Source organism: Malaclemys terrapin, chromosome 9 (assembly GCF_027887155.1).
Source record: "Malaclemys terrapin pileata isolate rMalTer1 chromosome 9, rMalTer1.hap1, whole genome shotgun sequence".
In the NCBI taxonomy this organism is placed as follows: Eukaryota; Metazoa; Chordata; order Testudines; family Emydidae; genus Malaclemys; species Malaclemys terrapin.
In genome coordinates this window covers 84,273,818-84,294,497 of record NC_071513.1, presented here as the reverse complement: position 1 = coordinate 84,294,497, position 20,680 = coordinate 84,273,818, and the positions used below count along the sequence as shown (strand labels likewise).

The 20,680-nt window shown below is 39.5% G+C and overlaps 1 protein-coding gene across 5 annotated transcripts in view; it reads right to left on the bottom strand.

Annotated features, from left to right (window-relative positions):
• The window catches only part of SCHIP1 (schwannomin interacting protein 1), a 116,365-nt gene that overhangs the window by 46,246 nt on the left and 49,439 nt on the right, over positions 1–20,680 (bottom strand). Inside the window, exon 1 of one of the 5 annotated variants that reach the window (XM_054039385.1) lies at positions 12,060–12,308. The exons of the other annotated variants lie outside the window; for them this stretch is intronic. Within the exon in view, the coding sequence (XP_053895360.1) occupies positions 12,060–12,089 (30 nt within the window). The 5' untranslated portion in view covers positions 12,090–12,308. Of the gene's footprint in view, positions 1–12,059; positions 12,309–20,680 lie in introns of those variants that run through there. 5 annotated transcript variants of the gene reach the window in all.

Genomic DNA, 20,680 nt, shown 5'->3' with positions numbered 1-20,680 from the left:
ACTTTTAACAGCCCGGTTGGCAGTGCTGACCAGAGCCACCACGACCCAGTGCCTTACATTCCATGACCCAGTATTGGGTCGCGACCCGCAGTTTGAAAATCACTGCACTACAAGAATTTTCAAAACATCTCTTCCTGCCCCCAACAAATCTCAAATTTTTGATTACGATTAATTTTGGACAAAAATTGTCTTCTGGCCACAGAGCAGTTATGCAAAAGTTGAAGTGGGAATGAGTTTAAGGTGGCGTACTTTAGAGTTTGGCACAAGGGGGGAGGCAAGTTTGGTGTCAGAGAAAGCAAACTTCAGCCCCTATTATGTAAAGGCTTACATTTCTTTATAATGTAAAAAACTGGGGTTTGTTTTCATCGTAGCAGCAAATTTTGAGGTCAGAAAAAGGAAATTTGCATTGTTGCTTCCCTCCTACACGGCAGGTACAAGCCTTTTATAGCTAGAAATCTGTGTTCAAATTGTGCCTCATTTCGCAAGTGAAAGTTAGTATGGTAGTTCCTTAACTAGATCCTGGTAGAAATATTTAGACTACAGAAACCCACTATGCACACTAGCGGGTCTTTCCAACTTGTTTTAGTCAGAGCTTTGCAGGTCACGAAGGAGATGAAGTGCCTGAGCCCAATGCTTGTACAGCAACCTGTCACTTTGATTGGCTTTAGTTTAATGCTATTAGTTCACTGCTTTCATGGCTGTCACTAAATTTCACCTACTAAGACTCTGCTCCAGGAAAGCACATGAGTCAATGTGAATCTTCATGTACTAAAAGTTAAGCATGTGTTTAAGTGCTTCACTGGATCAGGACCTAGATTTCTAAAGGATAAACACAGGCAGGATGGGATTTGTATTGCCAGGCTACAATTTTCTCACCTGTGCAGCAACAGTGATCTTCAAAGGATATCACATATGCAATAAAAGGGCTGGTATCTAGTACAATATGACTAAACTCTATATCAGATTATTTAACAGTCCTAAATTGCTTTTTAAGTCTCTCATGAAATACCCAAATTATACTGACATGTTCACTCAAACTGCATTTTGCCAGTTATCTTACTAGTTTTAATGATGTACAAATGATGCATAGTAATATTCTAAAACATTCTACTCAGAAGTTTAAAGAAAAAAGCATTAATAAATAGGGCTGGCTAAAATCAATTATTTTCCTAGTTGGCTGCTTTGTAATTACTGTACTTTTTCTGCACAAGGGAATTTTACTTATGGGCTTGTTTTTATTATTTTTTATTTCAATCCACAGCTGACTCAATGTGTCATTTTCCAGTGTTACTAAAATTAACTTCCCTTTTCCTGCAGTAGGGCTCCTGATTTTTATTTCTGATAACATCATTTGATTTCTCAATGTCTCCTTTCAAAATACATTTAGAGCCATTTAAGTTATTGGCTAAAGGGAAGAAAAGTCCTTCCCTGTGCTGCTGCATAGCTTTAATAAGCAGTTTTTCAAAAAAGAATGACTTCCCTGGATAAATTCTATGAACTATCCTTCAAAATTACTACAAAAGTTCATACTATGTAATTCACTTAAGCTTACAGTGTTCAAAAAATGTATTTACTGTATATACCAAATAGGATCTGTGTGTGGTTTGGTAGGGTTACCATTCGTCCGGATTTACCCGGACATGTCCTCCTTTTTGTGTTAAAAATAGCGTCCGGGGGGGAACTTGTAAATCTCTAAAAATGTCCGGGATTTCCCCCCCATGCAGAGCGAGGCGCGGCTGGGAGGGCTTCAGGAAAGTCAGCCGCTCGCATGGCTGCCAGAGCCCTTCCCCCGCAGCTTGCCGGGCTGGACTCCGGAGCAGCTGTAGAGCTCCTCCTCCCCCCCCCCCCGCATTCTGAGCCGGCCGGGCTGCCGGGCCATTTGCATTGGGCCTCGGCAGCTCCTCCTCCCCTGCAGCCCAGCGCCCCACTCCCGCAGCACTGTGCAGGGGCAGGGACCGGGTTGTGTGTTGCGCTGGGGAGCAGCCACGTGTCCGGCGCCGCACAGAGCCCAACACCATGTTCTGAGCGGTGGGGTAAGGGGACCAGGGGACAGGAGAAGGGGCAGGGAGATTTTGGAGGGGGCAGTCAAGAGATGGGGGGGGTCGGGAGTTCGGGGGGGATTTTTAGGGGGGTGGAGGTTTGGGGCAGTCAGGGTACAGGTAGGGGGTAGGGTCCTGGGGGGCAGTTGGGGGGGGTCTTAGGAGGGGGCAGTTAGGGGACAAGGAACAGGGAGGCTTAGGTAGGGGGTGGGGTTCTGGAGGGCAGTTAGGAGCAGGGGTCCCAGGAGGGGGCAGTCAGGGGACAAGGAGCGGGGGGGTGTTTGGGAGTTCTGGGGGGGGGGCTGGCAGGGGGCAGGGGTGGGGAGAGGGATCGGAGCAGTCAGGGGACAGGGAGCAGAGGGGTTTAGATGGGTCGGGAGTTCTGGGGGGGGCTGTCAGGGGGTGGGGAGTGGTTGGATGGGGCGTGGGAGTCCCAGGGGTCTGTCTGGGGGTGGGGGGGTGGATAAGGGTTGGGGCAATCAGGGTACAGGTAGGGTCCTAGGGGGCCAGTTAGGATGGGGGGAGGGTCTCAGGAGGGGGCAGTCAGGGGACAAGAGGCAGGGAGGCTTAGGTAGGGGGTGGAGTCCTGGGGGCAGTTAGGGGCAGGGGTCCCAGGAGGGGGCAGTCAGGGGACAAGGAACAGGGGGAGGGTTGGGGGTTCTGAGGGGGGCGGGAAGTGGGAGGGGCAGGGGCGGGGCTAGGGCAGGACGGGGGCGGGGCTCCTCCCGTCCTCTTTTTTGCTTGCTGAAATATGGTAACCCTAGGTTTGGGCAGGAGAGTGGGGGCTAAGGTTTGGTCAGCAGGTACACAGAGCTTTTTATTTTACTCAGGGGCATGAAAATTAATCCACACCAATTAAGTCTGACTTCACTGAAGGTAAAAATCACATTTTATTCCTTTTTACCCTACATAAAGTTGGCAACCTACCTAGTAAGGATATCAAATGCTATCAAACATACATTCGGAATCTTCAAATTTGGGTATGGAACACATGGATTAGAATCATTGCACTATACTTTCAGAATACTTAATTTATATTAAGTACTTATGCATTCTGGAATTTAAATATTGTACAATATATGGCAAATTCATTTTCAGAAATAAAGCATGGAATGCTTTGAAGACAATTGTCTTTATGCAAGAAATGTTCTAGGTTAACTTGCCTGGACAATATATAATCATTATTAGACAGCATAAGGATTTTTGACACTATACTTTAATTTATGGAGAGCAAATAATTGTATTTTTAAATGAAAAACATCCTAATGGAAGAAACAAGGCAAGTTTTCTCATAAACCTTCACTGTTCTTGTAAAATACTGTGTTTATACTCAGGTATACAGTAAATAATTATATCAAAAAGTCTTTCTCCTCTATAATTTCAATATAAATTAAACAACAACATGAAGAGCTGGCATTTATTCAGCCGTTTTACACTTGCTTCCCCCTTAAATTATCTGAAAAGGTCCACTGTTAATCCAGTGATAAAATACTGTGTCTGCCTATTAAAACTGATATTTAGAAATGCGTCAAAGTATTTCCTCATGGGATTAATACATTTCATGCAAAGGAGAAGATTCTGTTGAAGCAGTTAATCACTATGCGTTGATCATTTGTCCCTGGATAAAGAGCATATTCTTTTTACTCTTCCTGACAAAGCAACATTGTAATAAATCAGAATGAATAAGTAAAAGAATTAAAAAACCAACCAACCTCCCAAAAAAACTAAACACAAAAACACACACCCCCTTTCAGGGTATGAAAAAAACATCTAAAGTGTTAACATTAAACAAACTGCACAAAGAGTTTATGCATCGTTTTAATTTAATCCAAGAGAAAGGATAGTTTTGTAGTTAAAGCCCTGGACTAGGACTTTTGCGATCTGGATTCAGCTCCCCACATCTGTCCTTGGACAGTCACTGACTCTCTGCCCTCATTTCCCAACATGTACAATGGGAATAAAATGTTCTGTTTTATCTATTTAGATTATAAACTGTTTAGGGCAGGAGCTCTCTCTTATTACATGTATGTATGGTGTCTAGTACATGGGGCCATGCGCCCAGTGGGGACCTCTATGTACTATCACCACATAAATAATAAATGCAATTAATGTATGTGATGTGATTTTATTTCAACATCACTAAAGTAAAAGTCAAGCTTTTGGGCTTTGTAATTATGTTTAGGCAAAATGAAATGAAATGAAATCACACACACCACTGCAGTATCCAACTCAGAATAGTTTGCTTCTTTCATTAGACAAAAAGGAGACAGGTTCTATTTAGAATACATTCACACAGAATCTTTCACCTAAACGGCCTCTTTGCCCTTTATTTAAACTTTTTCAGGCTAATTACCCTGTCATCCAAGTACAGTTGGAGAAATGTCTTCGCTGAGATTCGCTCAGGACTAACTTTGTAAGGAGACCATCCGACAGGAAAAAAAAGTCATATCAGTTGATTTAGCTTATTAGTCTAGAACAGGGGTCGGCAACCTTTTAGAAGCGGTGTGCCGAGTCTTCATTTATTCACTCTAATTTAAGGTTTCGCGTGCCAGTAATACATTTCAACCTTTTTAGGAGGTCTCTTTCTAGAAGTCTATAATACATAACTAAACTATTGTTGTATGTAAAGTAAACAAGGTTTCAAAATGTTTAAGAAGTTTCATTTAAAATTAAATTAAAATAAAGAGCCCCCCCGGACTGGTGGCCAGGACCCGGGCAGTGAGAGTGCCACAGAAAATCAGCATGGCATGTGGGCCATAGATTGCCTACCCCTGGTCCAGAAGCTGATAATTCTGGTTTTAACTCAAATCAAATCACAACCTTAAATGAAAATTCTTTGTTCAATGAACATCTTCTTTCAAATGAGAGAGAAGAAATCAATTCAGAATACAGTACTATGCAATACAATAGGTTTCTGACAAAGCAGGGCCTCTTTGTACAATCTAACTACCATTTCTAGGGTCACATTGCAGCCACCAGCAATTGTCATTCCTCTCAGTAGCTTCTCAAGTACTGAGAGGACGAGGGTCATTGTACAAAGGCATTATACCTCCACTTCTGTTAGAGGGCATGCCACTACTAATATTTAAATTATTGCCTTGAAAACTAAACTATAAAACAAATGTATTTCTGGGTTGTCACAACATTGCAGAGCTGACTAGGCATTTCAGTAGACAGCTACTTTCTTCCCATTTGTAGTTTTTGGCAATAAAGCCAATTGGAGAGGATTACACGGCTGCTGTACATGCTGTATCCATTCAGATAAACAGTTCAGTCCCTAGGCCAGCCACTCTGGCACCCTTTATGTGCTTTAAATATATACACAGACAACATGCATTGCAGTCAGTTTAATAACACATACCAAGCTACATTATAAGGTACACTTAGCTTTTGTATTATTAGGTAAGGGTTACTTTTGTGAGAGAGAAGTCCATGTAAAATTTTGTCAGCTATGAAACTCGAATCATGGTTATAGTTACAAAAACTGTTTCTCCTTTCAGTGAATTTAAATGGTAGCAGTAGGGAAGAGAGAGTTTGAAGTCTGAGGTTGTATTTGGGGCATCCTAACATAAAAACTGGAACACATATTTAGTGCAGCTCTACTTTATTATTAGTAGTAGAATCACAGTAGCAACTTAAGAGGCCCCAATCAAGATAGGGGCTTCATTGTGTGGGGGCAGTATAGACACAAAGGGAGATAGAGCCTCTGCCTAAAAGAGTTTATAATTTAAATAGATGAGACCAAGGGAGGAAGAGTTAACAGAGGCATAAAGAGGGGAAGTAACTTCCCCAAGGTCACAAACAAGGTCAGTGGCTGAGCCAGGAATAGAACCAAGGTCTTCTAACTCTGTTCAGTCCTCTATACAATAGGCCATGCTGCCTTCCTGTGGCTCAAGCTGCTACAGTTAAGAATGCAATGTAATAACCCCCTCCCCACTCCTTCATATTCAAGGATCGAAATTAGTCACCCCCTTGAAGATATAAAACTATATATCAATTTCAAGCTATACCATCCTTTTGTGCATGCAAAGTCTGGGGGAAAACGCATTTCAATTTTCAGGTTTTATAAAAGCAAGAAAACAGGACAGATTAACTCTTACTTAGTCTTAAAATTAAAAACTTAATTTGTCATACTGATAGTAAGGCATGAAACAGTAAGTGCCTTCTGCTGTTTTTTTTAAAGGTTACTAAAAATGAGCAATACGATTATAACTGAAATTTGTAGGAGTATTTTAAACATTCAGATTTAATTATGCACAGATAACACTTATCTGAGTCAATGAAATGAACAAAACTATGAACTATACATTTTCTAAGGTATGCCATAAAGAGAATGATAGAGAAGAGACCATAATGATCTTCTTGTTCCAAGGATCCAATCTTTTCCAAAGAGTGCACTTTAGCAGATTATCTAGTTAACTGATCCTGGTAAGCCAACTAGAGTACCTATACCTATGAACACCTCTCGCAATAATCTCAAAAGTGGTTGCTAGTTTATTATTTATTAGTAGAATTTACAGCATTTTTTATATATGGTTAGGTTATAAACAAGTTTGGAAGGATTACATTTCTATCAGTAAATGTCAATAAACATTGATTTCACTGTGCACACAAACATATGAAAATATATTTTCATCAATAATAATCAAAATGAACAGATAGACAATGTAAGAAAAATGCTGCTTGAGAACTTCTGAGAGTTTGATTTAAGGATATGTACTTTGTATATTTTAATATGTGATGTCGACAATTTGCATTTTAATGGTTATAAAGCTTTATCTTTTTGAATCTCAACTATCATTAAATGATTATCTGACCTTCCCCATAATTTCCTGCAACTGTAAAAATTTAAATTTATAAAAATAGAAAAAAATGCTTAAAATAATCAATATTATCCATCATAATTATAAAAAATAAAATTCTGCCAAGCCTAGAGAAATGTCATATCAATGGACAATTATTTAAGGAACACTTGTTTTATTATGAAGGTCTGAATGGGTTACTTTAGAAAAACTCTTTTAAAGTCGGTCCTATTATGAAAGTACCACTCTGAAGGCTGACCATCATCCGTCTTCACGTTTATACAGACATGTCTGAAAAGTTTCACAGGATGATCAGAAAGCACTTTCAGGTAGAGAAGGGGAGCTTTTTTCACAGCTCCAAAGAGAAAAAGAGCCAGCCTCATCCTTGCATTCTAACCTGTCTGTTGAAAGGGCTCCCGAGACCCCATTTCCATGGCAGCAGGCTCCTTTAGTTTACTTAATAGTAGCAGTTTTTCCATTGGTGATCAGTGTGCCCTGGAGCTATTGATCTACTGAGCTCCAACTCCCTTGTTACAAAACGGTTTATAGCATTTACAAAATGCAGAAATCAGCTGAAGAAAAGAATGATTTTGGAAGATAGGATGGGTGCCCTGTCTTCTGCCCTAATACAGGAGAAGTAGACTGCAATGTTGCCAACTCTTGTGATTTTATCTTGAGTCTCATAATATTTGGTGTCTTTCCTGAGTCTCTTAGCTTTCATTTCTAGTATTTATGGTTGCTGAGAAATCTTCAAAATGTGAATCCTAAAGGCTAAAAAAATAGAAAGCAAATAAAAGGACCCCCAAATTAGTTATGTTTAAAAATGTAATGATTTATAAATCAAATGTCATGATTTTTTGGAGACCCTGACTAATGATTTTTCAGTAGTTGATATTAGCATTACTGAGGCCATATGTATACTTCAGACCTTTGTTGATCTAGGTATATCAGTCACAGGTGTGAAGAAAAGTTAGCCCTGACTGACATAGCCGTGGCAGCAAAAGTCCCTAAAATGGCCTGAAACAGCAAGTACTTTAGGACCTCTCTTTCTTTTCCCAAGGAAATCAGGTGGCTGTTAGATCTACAGACAGTTCTTTACTGAAAGGACTCCTTTCAAAATGGAGAGCTTGTAGCCTACAAGCTGACCAACTCCCTAAGAATTCTGCAAAGGAAGAGGCATTTACTGAGAAATATCACTCTTCCCCTTCTTTCTATGGAAGTGCAACAAGTCAAATTTAATACAAGTTTAATATGGAGGGGCATCCTGATGTTTCAGCACGTGTATATAGCTACCAAATTTTGTGCAGCTCCATATGACATTAATGCACAGAGATCATACAGAAAGCTTGGAGTAGCGCGGGGGTGAAATGTTGAGGAAGAGGGATCTGAATAGAGGATTTGGGGACTGAACTGTTCCGGGGAGGGAAGGCTGAAAACTGAAGGTCCAATCAAATTTCTGAAGTGATGCTGAACATGTTTTAGTTCAGTTAACACATGGAATTAAAACAGTTTTTAGTCACAATTCAAGCTGTACAAGTTGTCAGCAAAAGGTAAATATCCTAGTGTAGACAGAGCCACACTAGCCAAATTCCATCTAAGCAGATCTTGTCCTATGAATTGTGTCCCAGACCCTTCCTGAAATACCTGTTTTGGAGCTAATTCCAGGACTTCTAAGAAAATCAAATCTAATTGGTCATATCAGTTTTTTATCTGTGTATAAAGCCCAAGAATGTTTGACCTTTCAGCCAACAGAAATAGGTACGTATCCAAATTGATGCTAGTCTGCAAAACTGAATGGCTCCCATGGGCAATTTTCTGTTTAGGGAGTATTATATTACACAGAGATTCAGTTTCAATGTTTTGGAGTCCAGAAATTTATCGACTTTTAGAAGATCATCAGAAATAAGTCTGAGGTGGTGATATTTAACATTACTGCCATGTTAATAGTAGTATTATGGTAGCATCTATGTAACAAAAAGGCAAACTCTGATCCGAAGAGCTCACAATAGACTCGTTCATCAAGATGAAGAAAATATGCAAGAAGCTGACATTAGCTTGATTTTCAGAATAAATACAACCTTAACTATGTTACTCTATGCAAAGGGCACCTTAAGGATTTAATGGTGAAATGAAATGCTTTATTACTTAATACTAGTTAAGATCCTAAATCATTAAAATAGTACATGGGTATATTTAAATTGCAAGGAAGTACATTATAACAAAATCTTTTATTTACTTATCAGGGCCTGAGTTAAGGTTGTATTTCTTCGATGCATGTTGATGACATCATAGCTGTCTCAAGTATTTTAAACAAATGTGCAAGTTCTGGTATTTTTCATGTTAAATTTGCAGGAGAAAAAATAGAGCCCTAAAGCACAGGTCTTGGGAGATTAGTTGAAAACACATTTGCAATTTACTTTTAAATTGTATTTATTCATAATGTTAACACTACACACATATTCTCTTAAATATTTCACTGATCTTAACAAGTGTTTGGCATTACTTACAAAAATAATTTCAATCACTTTTAATGGTGCTGTAATGGAGATTACCAACATACCAATGCCAATATGCCTGAACTGGATAGGCGATCTGTAATGGTGAAAGGGTCTATGCCTAATGAGTCAATACTAGTAGGGATGGCAGTGGTTTGTGTAATAATTATCAGTTGGGAACTGGAAGGAGGCCACTACACAGCCTCAAGTGGTAATAACTTTTGGTCACCAGTGACCTGGTATGGATTCAGATTGATAACCTAGAAGTGAAAGGATTCATATTTCATTACCATATGACATTCAATTCTACTGCAATCAATGTATAATCCTTCCAATTTAAGAGATTCCATATATAAAAGCACAGATCATTAACCTTCCCAGGAGAGTTATCATATTATTTAGAATATGATCTAAAACTGTTTAATGAACATCTAGCATTTTTCTTCTTGGAATTGTGAATTCTGTTTAAAAATCTAATTTTATGGATCATCTTCTCAAGAATTTAGAAAGTAGCAGCAGCAGTTGATTTAGGTCAAACAAGATCTGTGTAGTGAGATGTGTATAAATGAATTGCTTTTTGCTGTCTCAGATTTTAAGATAAAACTGTGCTGCTGATCCACCACTCTAGGATTCTTTTGGTAGCATAATATACAGTCCTGCTTAGCATTTAGAATTTATTTTTTAAACAGCCACTGCAGGGATTTAACATCTCAACTGTATAGGGCCTCTCTCTTTACTAAGTGTATTTTAAAGCTCTGATGAAACCCAAAGCACATTTCAAAAAGGAATTTGACCACAGATATCACACGTGACTATAGCAGCCTTAACATTGACATTTTCCCTTCCCCCCATCACAGCCCGTGTTTAGGGAAGCCACCCTTCCTCTCTAGCTTGCTGAAATCCAATCATTTATGGCTTGTAGTTTGATTCTAAACCCTGGATTGCTGATCACAGAAGGATTAAAACTTGACCTCCGGGTTAAAGGGTTTGATTATTTGGGTTGTTTTGTTGCTCCGTGCAACCAAACAGAGGTATTTAAACAAAACAAAGATCATTCTCATATGATATTTTTCTAAAATAAAGATTCACATACGACTAGTGATTTAGTGTCAATATTTTTGTTTTGAAAGAAGACATTGTAACGAATAAGCAGATTAAAAGTATTAAAAATGTAGCCATACTATGATCACACAAAACCAAATGCTTTAGGATGCTACCCAGCCTAATAGCAGCATTCTTGACTGAACCTAATGTATCTTCACTTAGTCACAGTTCCCAGAAGACTGGCTTCCATTTGAGAAGAGACAATAGGCGACCTTTAACCCTTCAGTTCCCAGAACTATGCTGGGAAAACATTCTCAGAGACACAACAATGATGCTATTTACTAAATTACTAACATGACAGGCTAAAGGCTTCAGAAAACTATTTAAATACATTTTTAGAAGGGGATAGACTGGAATAATTATTTTAAACTGCTAATTGGATTAAAAATCTTCAAACTCAAAAATCTTTTTTTAACTCTGTACTATGTGTATATACTGGTACTTTGGTTTACTTCCCTTCATGCTAGAATGCTGTTTTATGCATGCGGATATATGTGTTTAACAGTAATCTTCACGCAGGACCAAGCCGTGGGAGTGGAATCTGTAGGTAGAAAGGTGTGTGTATGTGTGTGATAATACTGTCCCTCTACTGTTAGGAAAGTGAAGTAATGTCAGTGTAAACGCCTAAATTCTTACTTTGCCCTATGGAAAGGTAATACATTAGTCTTTGTTACCAATTATCTTCTCATCTTCATCTCTGATTATTAGCATTGTGGCAGTGCCCAGAGGGCCCAACCAAGATTGGGACTCTACACTGTGCTCGTGCTACAAACACATAAAAAGGCACCGTCTCTGCCCCAAAGACCTTGCAATCAATTAATCCATATTTTGATTATTTATCAAAATAGCAAACCATAATGTAAACAATGAAAAGACAGCATTTGAAAATGACGACTACATTTTAATGCATCTGCCAGGATAAATAGGCAATTACGGACAGTGAATATAGAACTCTTAAAAATATTAAAAGCTAATTTCTCTTCATATATAACTACGAAGGTGCTAAAACAGCCACTTCGTACAAGTAATTTAAATCAAGTACTCTCATTTATACTTGTCGTAACAGAGTAAGTGTTGACGCATTATATAACGTAAAATGCAACTCGTTCACAAAGACTCAGATGAATACATATTACTGAATGTAAAGCATCAATGAATGGAAGTGGCAGAGAAAATAAATCAGTTATCTGTTCCTTTTCCACTTAGTTCATCTAAATATTTTTACTGTATTAGTGAACATTGTGTAGTGTACACAAGAATTTAGACATTGACACACTGAAAGTTAACATTTAAAAATATTGTTTACTATTATTTTATGCACCTGTTATTTGTTCCATAATTTGCTTCCCAAAATTGTTTCCCCATTTCTTAAAAAGCTCTTCATTTAAAGGAGTTCCTCTATCCATATAGGCATACATGTCAGGACAAATTATACCTATATAATTCACATTTTACAAGCCAACTAAGCATTATTTTCTACACTGCTCATCAGATTTACAACAAACCACAGTACTAACAATACTGTAGAAGCCGAAGAGAGACAACCTGCTGCACTGAAAAAGGCAGGCCTTTCTCTCCCCAAAGGATACCTATCATTGTAACAGAGCTTTAATTCTTACCTGATACGAACAGTTTTCCTGGTGTACCATCTCAGTGCATCATACAGAGAGCAGACACCAAAGCCAGGAATGTTTACAGAAGCTGCACAGTTAAAATTTACAGCATCTGAAGGAGAAAAGAACGCCCTTGTAAGGCGAGAAGCTTCCTGCAGATTAAAATGGATGCTGTTTCTGCTGTTTCAACCTGCGCAATGGCACTGCCTTTGCTAGTGAGGAGTGTAGCAGTGCTGTTCTCCTCAGGGAACTAGCAATGAGGTCTAACAACATGTAGCTGAGACTGTGATGGGGGAGGGGGTTCACTCATCACTAGCACAATCGGCCAATTATATTATAGACACAAAGAAAAGGATCAGTCTGAGGCTGGTGTGACCTTCTGGTGCTTTCTGAAGGCAGTTAACTGATGTGGAAACATTCTAGTCCTCATTAAAGGGAAAAAAAGGGTGGGGGGGGGAGGAAGAGAGACAAATCAATACTTCACTTGAACATTTCTGACCTTCGGCATCATTCTCCCTCCCTATAGCCATTCTTCGATTACTGCTTAGAAGTTTTAATGAGGCTTACAAACAGAGAGTCATAATTGTATTACAGAAATATAAACAATTGCCTTGGTAATTTAAAAACATGAATCTATTTCAATCAAACAACATTTCTTTCTTTGGACAAGACCACATCCAGCTGAATAAACCAAACTCAGGTGTACATTCCACCCAAAAAAGAATCGAGGTATGTATTCCATCTTCCCAAAATAGATTTTAAGATATTGAATCATTAAATAATAGGTAGGAATGCATTCTAGTTATTTTCTTTTAACAAGGTATCTGAGAAACATAAAATCTTTTCTTGAAAATATTTTCTAACATTTCCTGTGAAGTATAATTATAGGATGCAATGGTGTTTAAAGAATTTACTTTCTATATTGTAATGTCCATTGTGAGCTGGAGCTTTGAACACAGATATTATCCAATACAGGGAACAGTTAATGCCACACATTTTGTTTCAAATGAAACAGACATCTGTGTTCTTTGCAACAGCCCCAAACAAAAAATAGGCTATTCTATAACTAAATTTCACTGATGAAAAGAAATCTGAAGATCAGACAAATATCCAGAGGAAACTATACTCAGCCACAGTTTGCCTGCACAGCATTTTTAGGAACAACTATGACTTGGTATTTTAGATCTGAGCTTGTTTATTTTTGTAATACCCGGTCATCCAATCCTCAGATGAGAGATAATTAGGCCTGAAAATTCTTAGAGGCTAGACAAATATTCCAAAACAGCAGTGATAATTATTTAAGAATAACTAAACAAACATTAATTTTTGTAAATCTTCTATTGCACTTTCAGAATAATATTTTGAGATTATACACTGGTTTTACAAATGGCAGTACAAGTCAGACTGTAATTCTCCACATATAAAAAAAACTAAATACAAACTTTGTATTCCATTGATGAACAGTCTTATTATAGAAGACAAGAGTGAAAGAAGAAATAAAATACTATTTTACAATTTCTCAGAATTTGTGACCTTGGGCTGGGAGTTTTAGCAAGTAGCTCATAGAAAAACGTGAGATTTCAGAGTCACTTTCACCGCTGGGCTGCTCACCTTCAATTTAAAACAGTGAAAAAAATGTTAGGTGGTCCTGGCACATTAACAGTCAAGTGTTAATCTGTAAAACACTGAGGCCAGATTGTGCCTAGCTCTTGTGTAAGTACTAGGACATCAGAGCATTTTTTTGCTCTTGTATTCAAGAAATGCTCCCTCCTAATACTTCTAACCATACAGAAAAGAGCATGGAGACATCCAGACATCAGGAGAAGAGCACGTTCCTATGGTACATCACAGTGGTCATGCTTCCTCCCTGAATGCTGCAGAACTCCAGGAGGGATTGTGCCAATCAGAGACAAATCCTTCCAGAGCTCAACATAGGGTAGTGCATCTGCACCAATCCCAAGCCAACCAGTGCCTATCATGCACAATCTAGAGCTCAATGTTAATAGACACCTTCAAACTCTGCCAATCTTTGCATAGGAATACAAGATGTCTCCAGTCCTGCAAAATGCCATCCCCTGGGATTGCCCCTTTAATAGCGTAGCTATGATGTTCCAATCTCTTGCTAGCTCACGTAATGATGATATCAATGAAGCCATGCTTCTTTCACTGCACTGCCAGTGGAGAAGACATGCTGACCTGAAGTCCCTCAATTTACCCTGGAGGAGACTGCTGTTGATGTATTATAGACTAGGCTATTGGTAAAACATGTAAAAAGTTAAAATGTACTGAGTAATATTCATTTTTGCACAATATCCTGTACGGTATGAAAATGCACAAAACTATCTCTGCAATAAAAAACTATATACTTCTCCTTCCTAAATCTATTATTTCTATAAATTTGAGAATGCCAGTTTCATTACTGAAAAGCTATCAGTGTATCTCTTCTATATTATTTGCATTAAGAACAGGAGTACTTGTGGCACCTTAGAGACTAACAAATTTATTAGATCATAAACTTTCTTGGGCTACGGCCCACTTCTTCAGATGCATAGAATGGAACATATATTGAGGAGATATATATACATACATACAGAGAGCATGAACAGGTGGGAGTTGTCTTACTAACTCTGAGAGGCCAATTAAGTAAGTGAGTAAGTCCATTAATTAAGTCCATTTCCTGGACACTACTGTGCTAATAAGCGATGGTCACATAAATACCACCCTATACCGGAAACCTATTGACCGCTACACTTACCTACATGCCTCCAGCTTCCATCCAGGACACACCACACGATCCATTGTCTACAGCCAAGCTCTAAGATATAACCGCATTTGCTCCAATCCCTCAGACAGACAAACACCTACAAGATCTCTATCAAGCATTCTTGAAACTACAATTCCCACCTGCTGAAGTGAAAAAACAGATTGACAGAGCCAGACGAGTACCCAGAAGTCACCTCCTACAAGACAGGCCCAACAAAGAAAATAACAGAACACCACTAGCTGTCACCTTCAGCCCCCAACTAAAACCTCTCCAGCGCATCATCAAAGAGCTACAACCTATCCTGAAAGATGATCTCTCACTCTCACAGATCTTGGGAGACAGACCTGTCCTCGCTTACAGACAACCCCCCAACCTAAAGCAAATACTCACCAGCAACCACACATCACTGAACAAAAACACTGACCCAGGAACCTACCCTTGTAACAAAGCCCGATGCCAACTCTGTCCACATATCTATTCAAGTGGCATCATCATAGGACCTAATCACATCAGCAATACCATCAGGGGCTCGTTCATCTGTACATCTACCAATGTGATATATGCCATCACGTGCCAGCAATGCCCCTCTGCCATGTACATTGGCCAAACCGGACAGTCTCTACGCAAAAGAATTAATGGACACAAATCTGACATCAGGAATCATAATACTCAAAAACCAGTGGGAGAACACTTTAACCTGTCTGGTCATTCAATGACAGACCTGCGGGTGGCTATCTTACAACAGAAAAACTTCAAAAACAGACTCCAACGAGAGACTGCTGAGCTGGAATTGATATACAAACTAGATACAATCAATTTAGGATTGAATAAGGACTGGGAATGGCTGAGCCATTACAAACATTGACTCTATCTCCCCTTGTAAGTATTCTCACACTTCTTATCAAACTGTCTGTACTGGGCTAGCTTGATTATCACTTCAAAAGTTTTTTTTCACTTACTTAATTGGCCTCTCACAGTTGGTAAGACAACTCCCACCCGTTCATGCTCTCTGTATGTGTGTATATGTATCTCCTCAATATATGTTCCATTCTATGCATCTGAAGAAGTGGGCTGTAGCCCACGAAAGCTTATGCTCTAATAAATTTGTTAGTCTCTAAGGTGCCACAAGTACTCCTGTTCTTTTTGCGGATACAGACTAACATGGCTGCTACTCTGAAACCTGTTATTATTTGCACTGTTTCCTAGGCCTGTGGAGGCTGAGTTCACAAGTTCAAATGGCTATGGGAAAACAGGAATCTTGAGTTTTCCTCACAGCCCCTGATTCAAGTGCCAAAAATCTATCCCCGACTCAGGATTTCTCTCTCAAAAATGGCCTTGCATGATGATCTCACCACCCCCACTTTTCTCAGCTCTTCATCCTTGCAAGTACATTAAAAAAACAGGGAAAAATGTGGGTGGATGGAGATTCACCAGAGTTTTCACACAAGTGGGAGGGCAAAGAGCTGAAGGGAGAAAAATCCCATAAAACCAGTTGTTTTCTCAGTTTCTTCTTTCAGGGCCTTATCCAGTATCTCAGCAGAAAGGCTGATATGTAGTCATCACCCCCACAACCATGTGAGGAATTCTTCATCTCTGCAGCACAGCTTCACAGGAAATAAGGGCTCAGTCAACAACTCTGGTCAGTGTCAACAACTCAGTATCAACAACTCAGTGTCCATCCCCACCAGGGTAGGAATGCTACGTGGCTACAGTTTGTAAGGACTGTGGGACAGGAACAGCTCCAGGCTGCTCTCAGGGGAGAGAACTGAGCAGAAATAAGAACTACCTTACCTTGCAGAAGGAGGTTTCAACTACTCTGCTGCATACTGCAGAGGTGTTTGGATGTGGAGGGGGAAAAGTGTATTTCTTTCAAAAGTTTTACAACTTTTACAAACAAACAATAACAAAAACCAAAACCAACAGGTTGGGCTATGAGGGAGGAAGGCAAGGAAGTTTGGTTGTTAGGAAGGATGGAGAAAGAAGAAGGCTACTTTATTTCCCTTTTTGGCTGAACTCCAAAATGGAAGACAGACAACTGATAATTATGACCAGACATGGGTTCCTCTAGGTGGCTGATGTTCACTCTGGTGGAGAAGCCCTTATCATCAGTGTATGTGTGGACTTAATGCTTAGCAAATCTCAACATAAATTACCCAAGATATTAATTGCCACGTATGGGATAATCATAATGAAACAATTTACAAACTCCAGCTCTGGAAAGAGGGTGAAAAGACAGGACCCCTAACCAGGTACACAACAGGTAGTTGAGAGGGGATAAGCCCTCTTAAGGTAGGGAATGGTCTCTGTGTCTCTGGAGTCTCAGCAATTTTTGATGAGTGAACATCACCTAAAGTGTTTTGGTTTTTTGAGGGCTGGATCAGACAAACTGCCTTTTTTTTTTTTTAAAGAATGATATAAAAACACTTAAATTTTAATTTTTCATTCTGAAGAAATGTAAAGGGATCTCTCAGCAAGACTTTTTCAGAAGCTTCCTTTACAGAGGGCAAAACGTTTGCCCCAAAAGACCAAAAAACAAACAAAAACCCCACAACCGAAAAAACAAAACAAAACAAAAAAAAACCTCCTTGCTTAATGCTAAAAGCAACTTCCTGTGTTACATAATCTCCTGATGACATTTATCATGTGTGTCATAAGAAAGACTCATGAAATTATCCCACTCTTCACACATTACTGGTTTATTTATAGTTGAAGTGACTCAGTGCCATTTCACACAAAGCAGATTTCTGACAAGAATAGCGTGAATCTTGTTGGACACAGCTTTGGCGCAGTGAGGTGCGAAGTATACAAACCACCCTGTTTAACAGTTTATTCCTTCTATACGTATTTGTGCGTGGGGGCTGCTTTATGTTTAACTTTTAGTTTGCGGCACAGTATCCCTCCACCTCTTCCAAGAGACTATTCTTAACAGACCAACTGGTCTGGTTGGCATATAGCTCCCAATTCTGCAATGAGCTGTGTGTGGACATATGCCTATATCTATACAGAAGCCCATTAAAATATCAATGAATCAACACAGGCGCAGGGGTCTGCCCGTATACAGCTCATTGCAGGATCAGGGCCATAATTACACCATAGTAACAGGCTCCACGGGAATTCCTTAGAGCAAGCAAAGGGTCTTTCTTTAAATTGAAAGAATAAAGGAAAGAGTATCTGTCTAGAGGTTAGTGTACTAGGCTATGAGCCAGGGAAACATCTGCACCTGCTCTTTCTTCATCACTTTGTGATTATCCATCCAGAGAGCAAGTCAGATAGGTAGGTAATAAATAAAGCTGTGGGTGCTTCAAGTGAATGAAAGTTATTTGGCTGTCTCCCAAGTGGGTCACTACAAAATGGTGTCCCTTGCTAAAGAAAAGAACAAGTAAACATTCCTATTTCTGCACCTACATGATGCCAATTTTAGAATGCCTAGGAACCTTTGACAGTCCACCAAGGGAGGAAGGGGTCTTGAAAATAAACTAAATTTCACTGCCCTAAGAACCTCTTTCTGAAAACTGCTTTTGATAACATGAAAGCATCCACACTGCAATGTTTTGAGAACACATACAAGGATGACTATGCTGTTAGCCTAAACATTCCTTGCTGAGAAGTAAGTAAGATGCAAGTAAGAAGTAAGGTTCTTACCCACGAAAGCTTATGCTCCCAGTACTTCTGTTAGTCTCAAAGGTGCCACAGGACCCTCTGTTGCTTTTTACAGATTCAGACTAACACAGCTACCCCTCTGATACTTGCTGAGAAGAGATACAGCACATCTCTCCGGCCAGGAGAAAGCTACTGCACGAATAGAGAGAGATCTTAGCCTGGCAAAGCACTGACTTTTCCGTCTCTTCTGACTACTGTTAAATAATGGAATATTTAATCCACCTTGCCCAGCTGGCCTTAAGAGAAATGTTGCCCCAACAAATAAAAGGGAAAATGTTGCCTGACTTACAAAATGGTTTTCTATAGTTGAAATAAAATATAAGGGTCTCATATATGTTGAGATAGTGCTACCTACTTACAGTGTCAGACAGGGATTGAGGTTGATATGAAAAAAAGACATTTTATGAAGAAAAGCAGGAACAGTATACAACACTACTGGGTCTTAATGAAAGACTAGGTCATAAACAACAAAATCTAACTCTTATATATAAGGCTTTTCATCAGTAGTTCAAAGCACTTTACAAAAGGTGGTTAGTGTCATTATCCCTATTCTACACATGGGAAAACCAGCAGGGAGCAGAAATGACTTTGCCAAGATCACCCAGCAGGCCAGAGGCAGAGCCAGGAATAGAACCCAGGGCCTCTCGAGTCCCAGTTTTGTGTTCTGTCCAACTAAGCAGACCTTCTTGGATAAACAGATCACTGCTGAGTAGCAGTTAGTTCCCATTGCATGAAAGGAAGATAAAAACAGAATTTTGGTTTACAAAGGGAACACAGGATCCAGGGGATAAATGTAAATCTTCAAAGAGAAATAATCTTCCTTCCAAAAACCTAGTTACCAGGGTGGGAACCTGTCAGTGTCCTGTATTCTCACCAAACAGACCCCAAGGTGAAAACCTGGGACTCGCAGTGAGCTAGGGGACAATTCTATAGGCAGCCCTCTCCACAAGATTGTATGGGCTGTTAAAAAGAGAAGTTCCTAAAGCAACCACCTCCCTAGACTTGCATCACCATGAGACACTCCATTGAAAGTCCACCTAGAAATCAGATTTGGGGAAATGGAGGAAAGTGTGTCACTGCTTAAATAAGTCACAATCTGCTCAACTGTCCCCTTTCTGAATCCAAGGCTTAATAGAGAGAGGAAAAAATCTTGAGATCTAGAGTTGATCTTTGACAGCAGTCGTGGGAATTGATGAACCAGTGCCACATACTAAGCCTATTGTGAACAGTTTGGGATCACTAGAACAAAGCAAGCTCTGACATACTGAACTGTTTGGAGAATTTTATGGATAAAGGCAAGAGGAAATCAGGTTGTGGGGATTAGCAGTTAAATATAAGAGGGGTGTCCCTGGATCTAGGTATCAATTGCACATTCTTACTGAGGTGAAGTGATCAGGAGAGTTGCATGGGGAACTAAGAAGCATGAACCTGACAAAACACAGCAAAATGTCTGGATGTTAAAAGTGTGTTATCTGTCCATCTACTGAAGGAGGAGCAGCACCTAGGTATTACCATATGGTGTGTCCCGATTCAGGAAAGAAATTTTACTTAGCTGTTAGCTTCTAGTCCTGTGCATGGCACATCTCTCTATTCTTTTATTCCTAAAATGCATCTATTTCTTTAACTGCCATATGTTAAGAGTATTCTTTTAAAGAATGAAGTGTTCCGTGCAGCAAGCCATCAGTTAAACTCAAAGAAGCCCTCCTGAATCAATGCCTATGTAAAGGACTAAACTGCTCAGCAGATAGTATTTTATATTTGCTCATACTTTGCTATCCAAAATTTGCCAAGATTTGTGCTAAACTTGTCAGAAGACTGCTCTGTTTTAAGTTTACAGTGTGCTAGGTCATTGTTTCATTACTGAATCAGAGGGAAGTCTGCCTCACCAAAATCGCTTCATACAGCACTTTTTTTTTTTAATTAAATAATGGAGATTTCCTATCTCCTAGAACTGGAAGGGACCTTGAAAGGTCATTGAGTCCAGCCCCCTGCCTTCACTAGCAGGATCAAGTACTGATTTTGCCCCAGATCCCTAAGTGGCCCCCTCAAGGACTGAACTCACAACCCTGGGTTTAGCAGGCCAATGCTCAAACCACTGAGTTATCCCTCACAGTAAGTATTTCTTGAAGATCTTGCATCCAAAAGCTGACCTGGCCCAACTTAAGCTATGTCTACACTTGCAGAGTTTTTTGCGCTGTCAGTT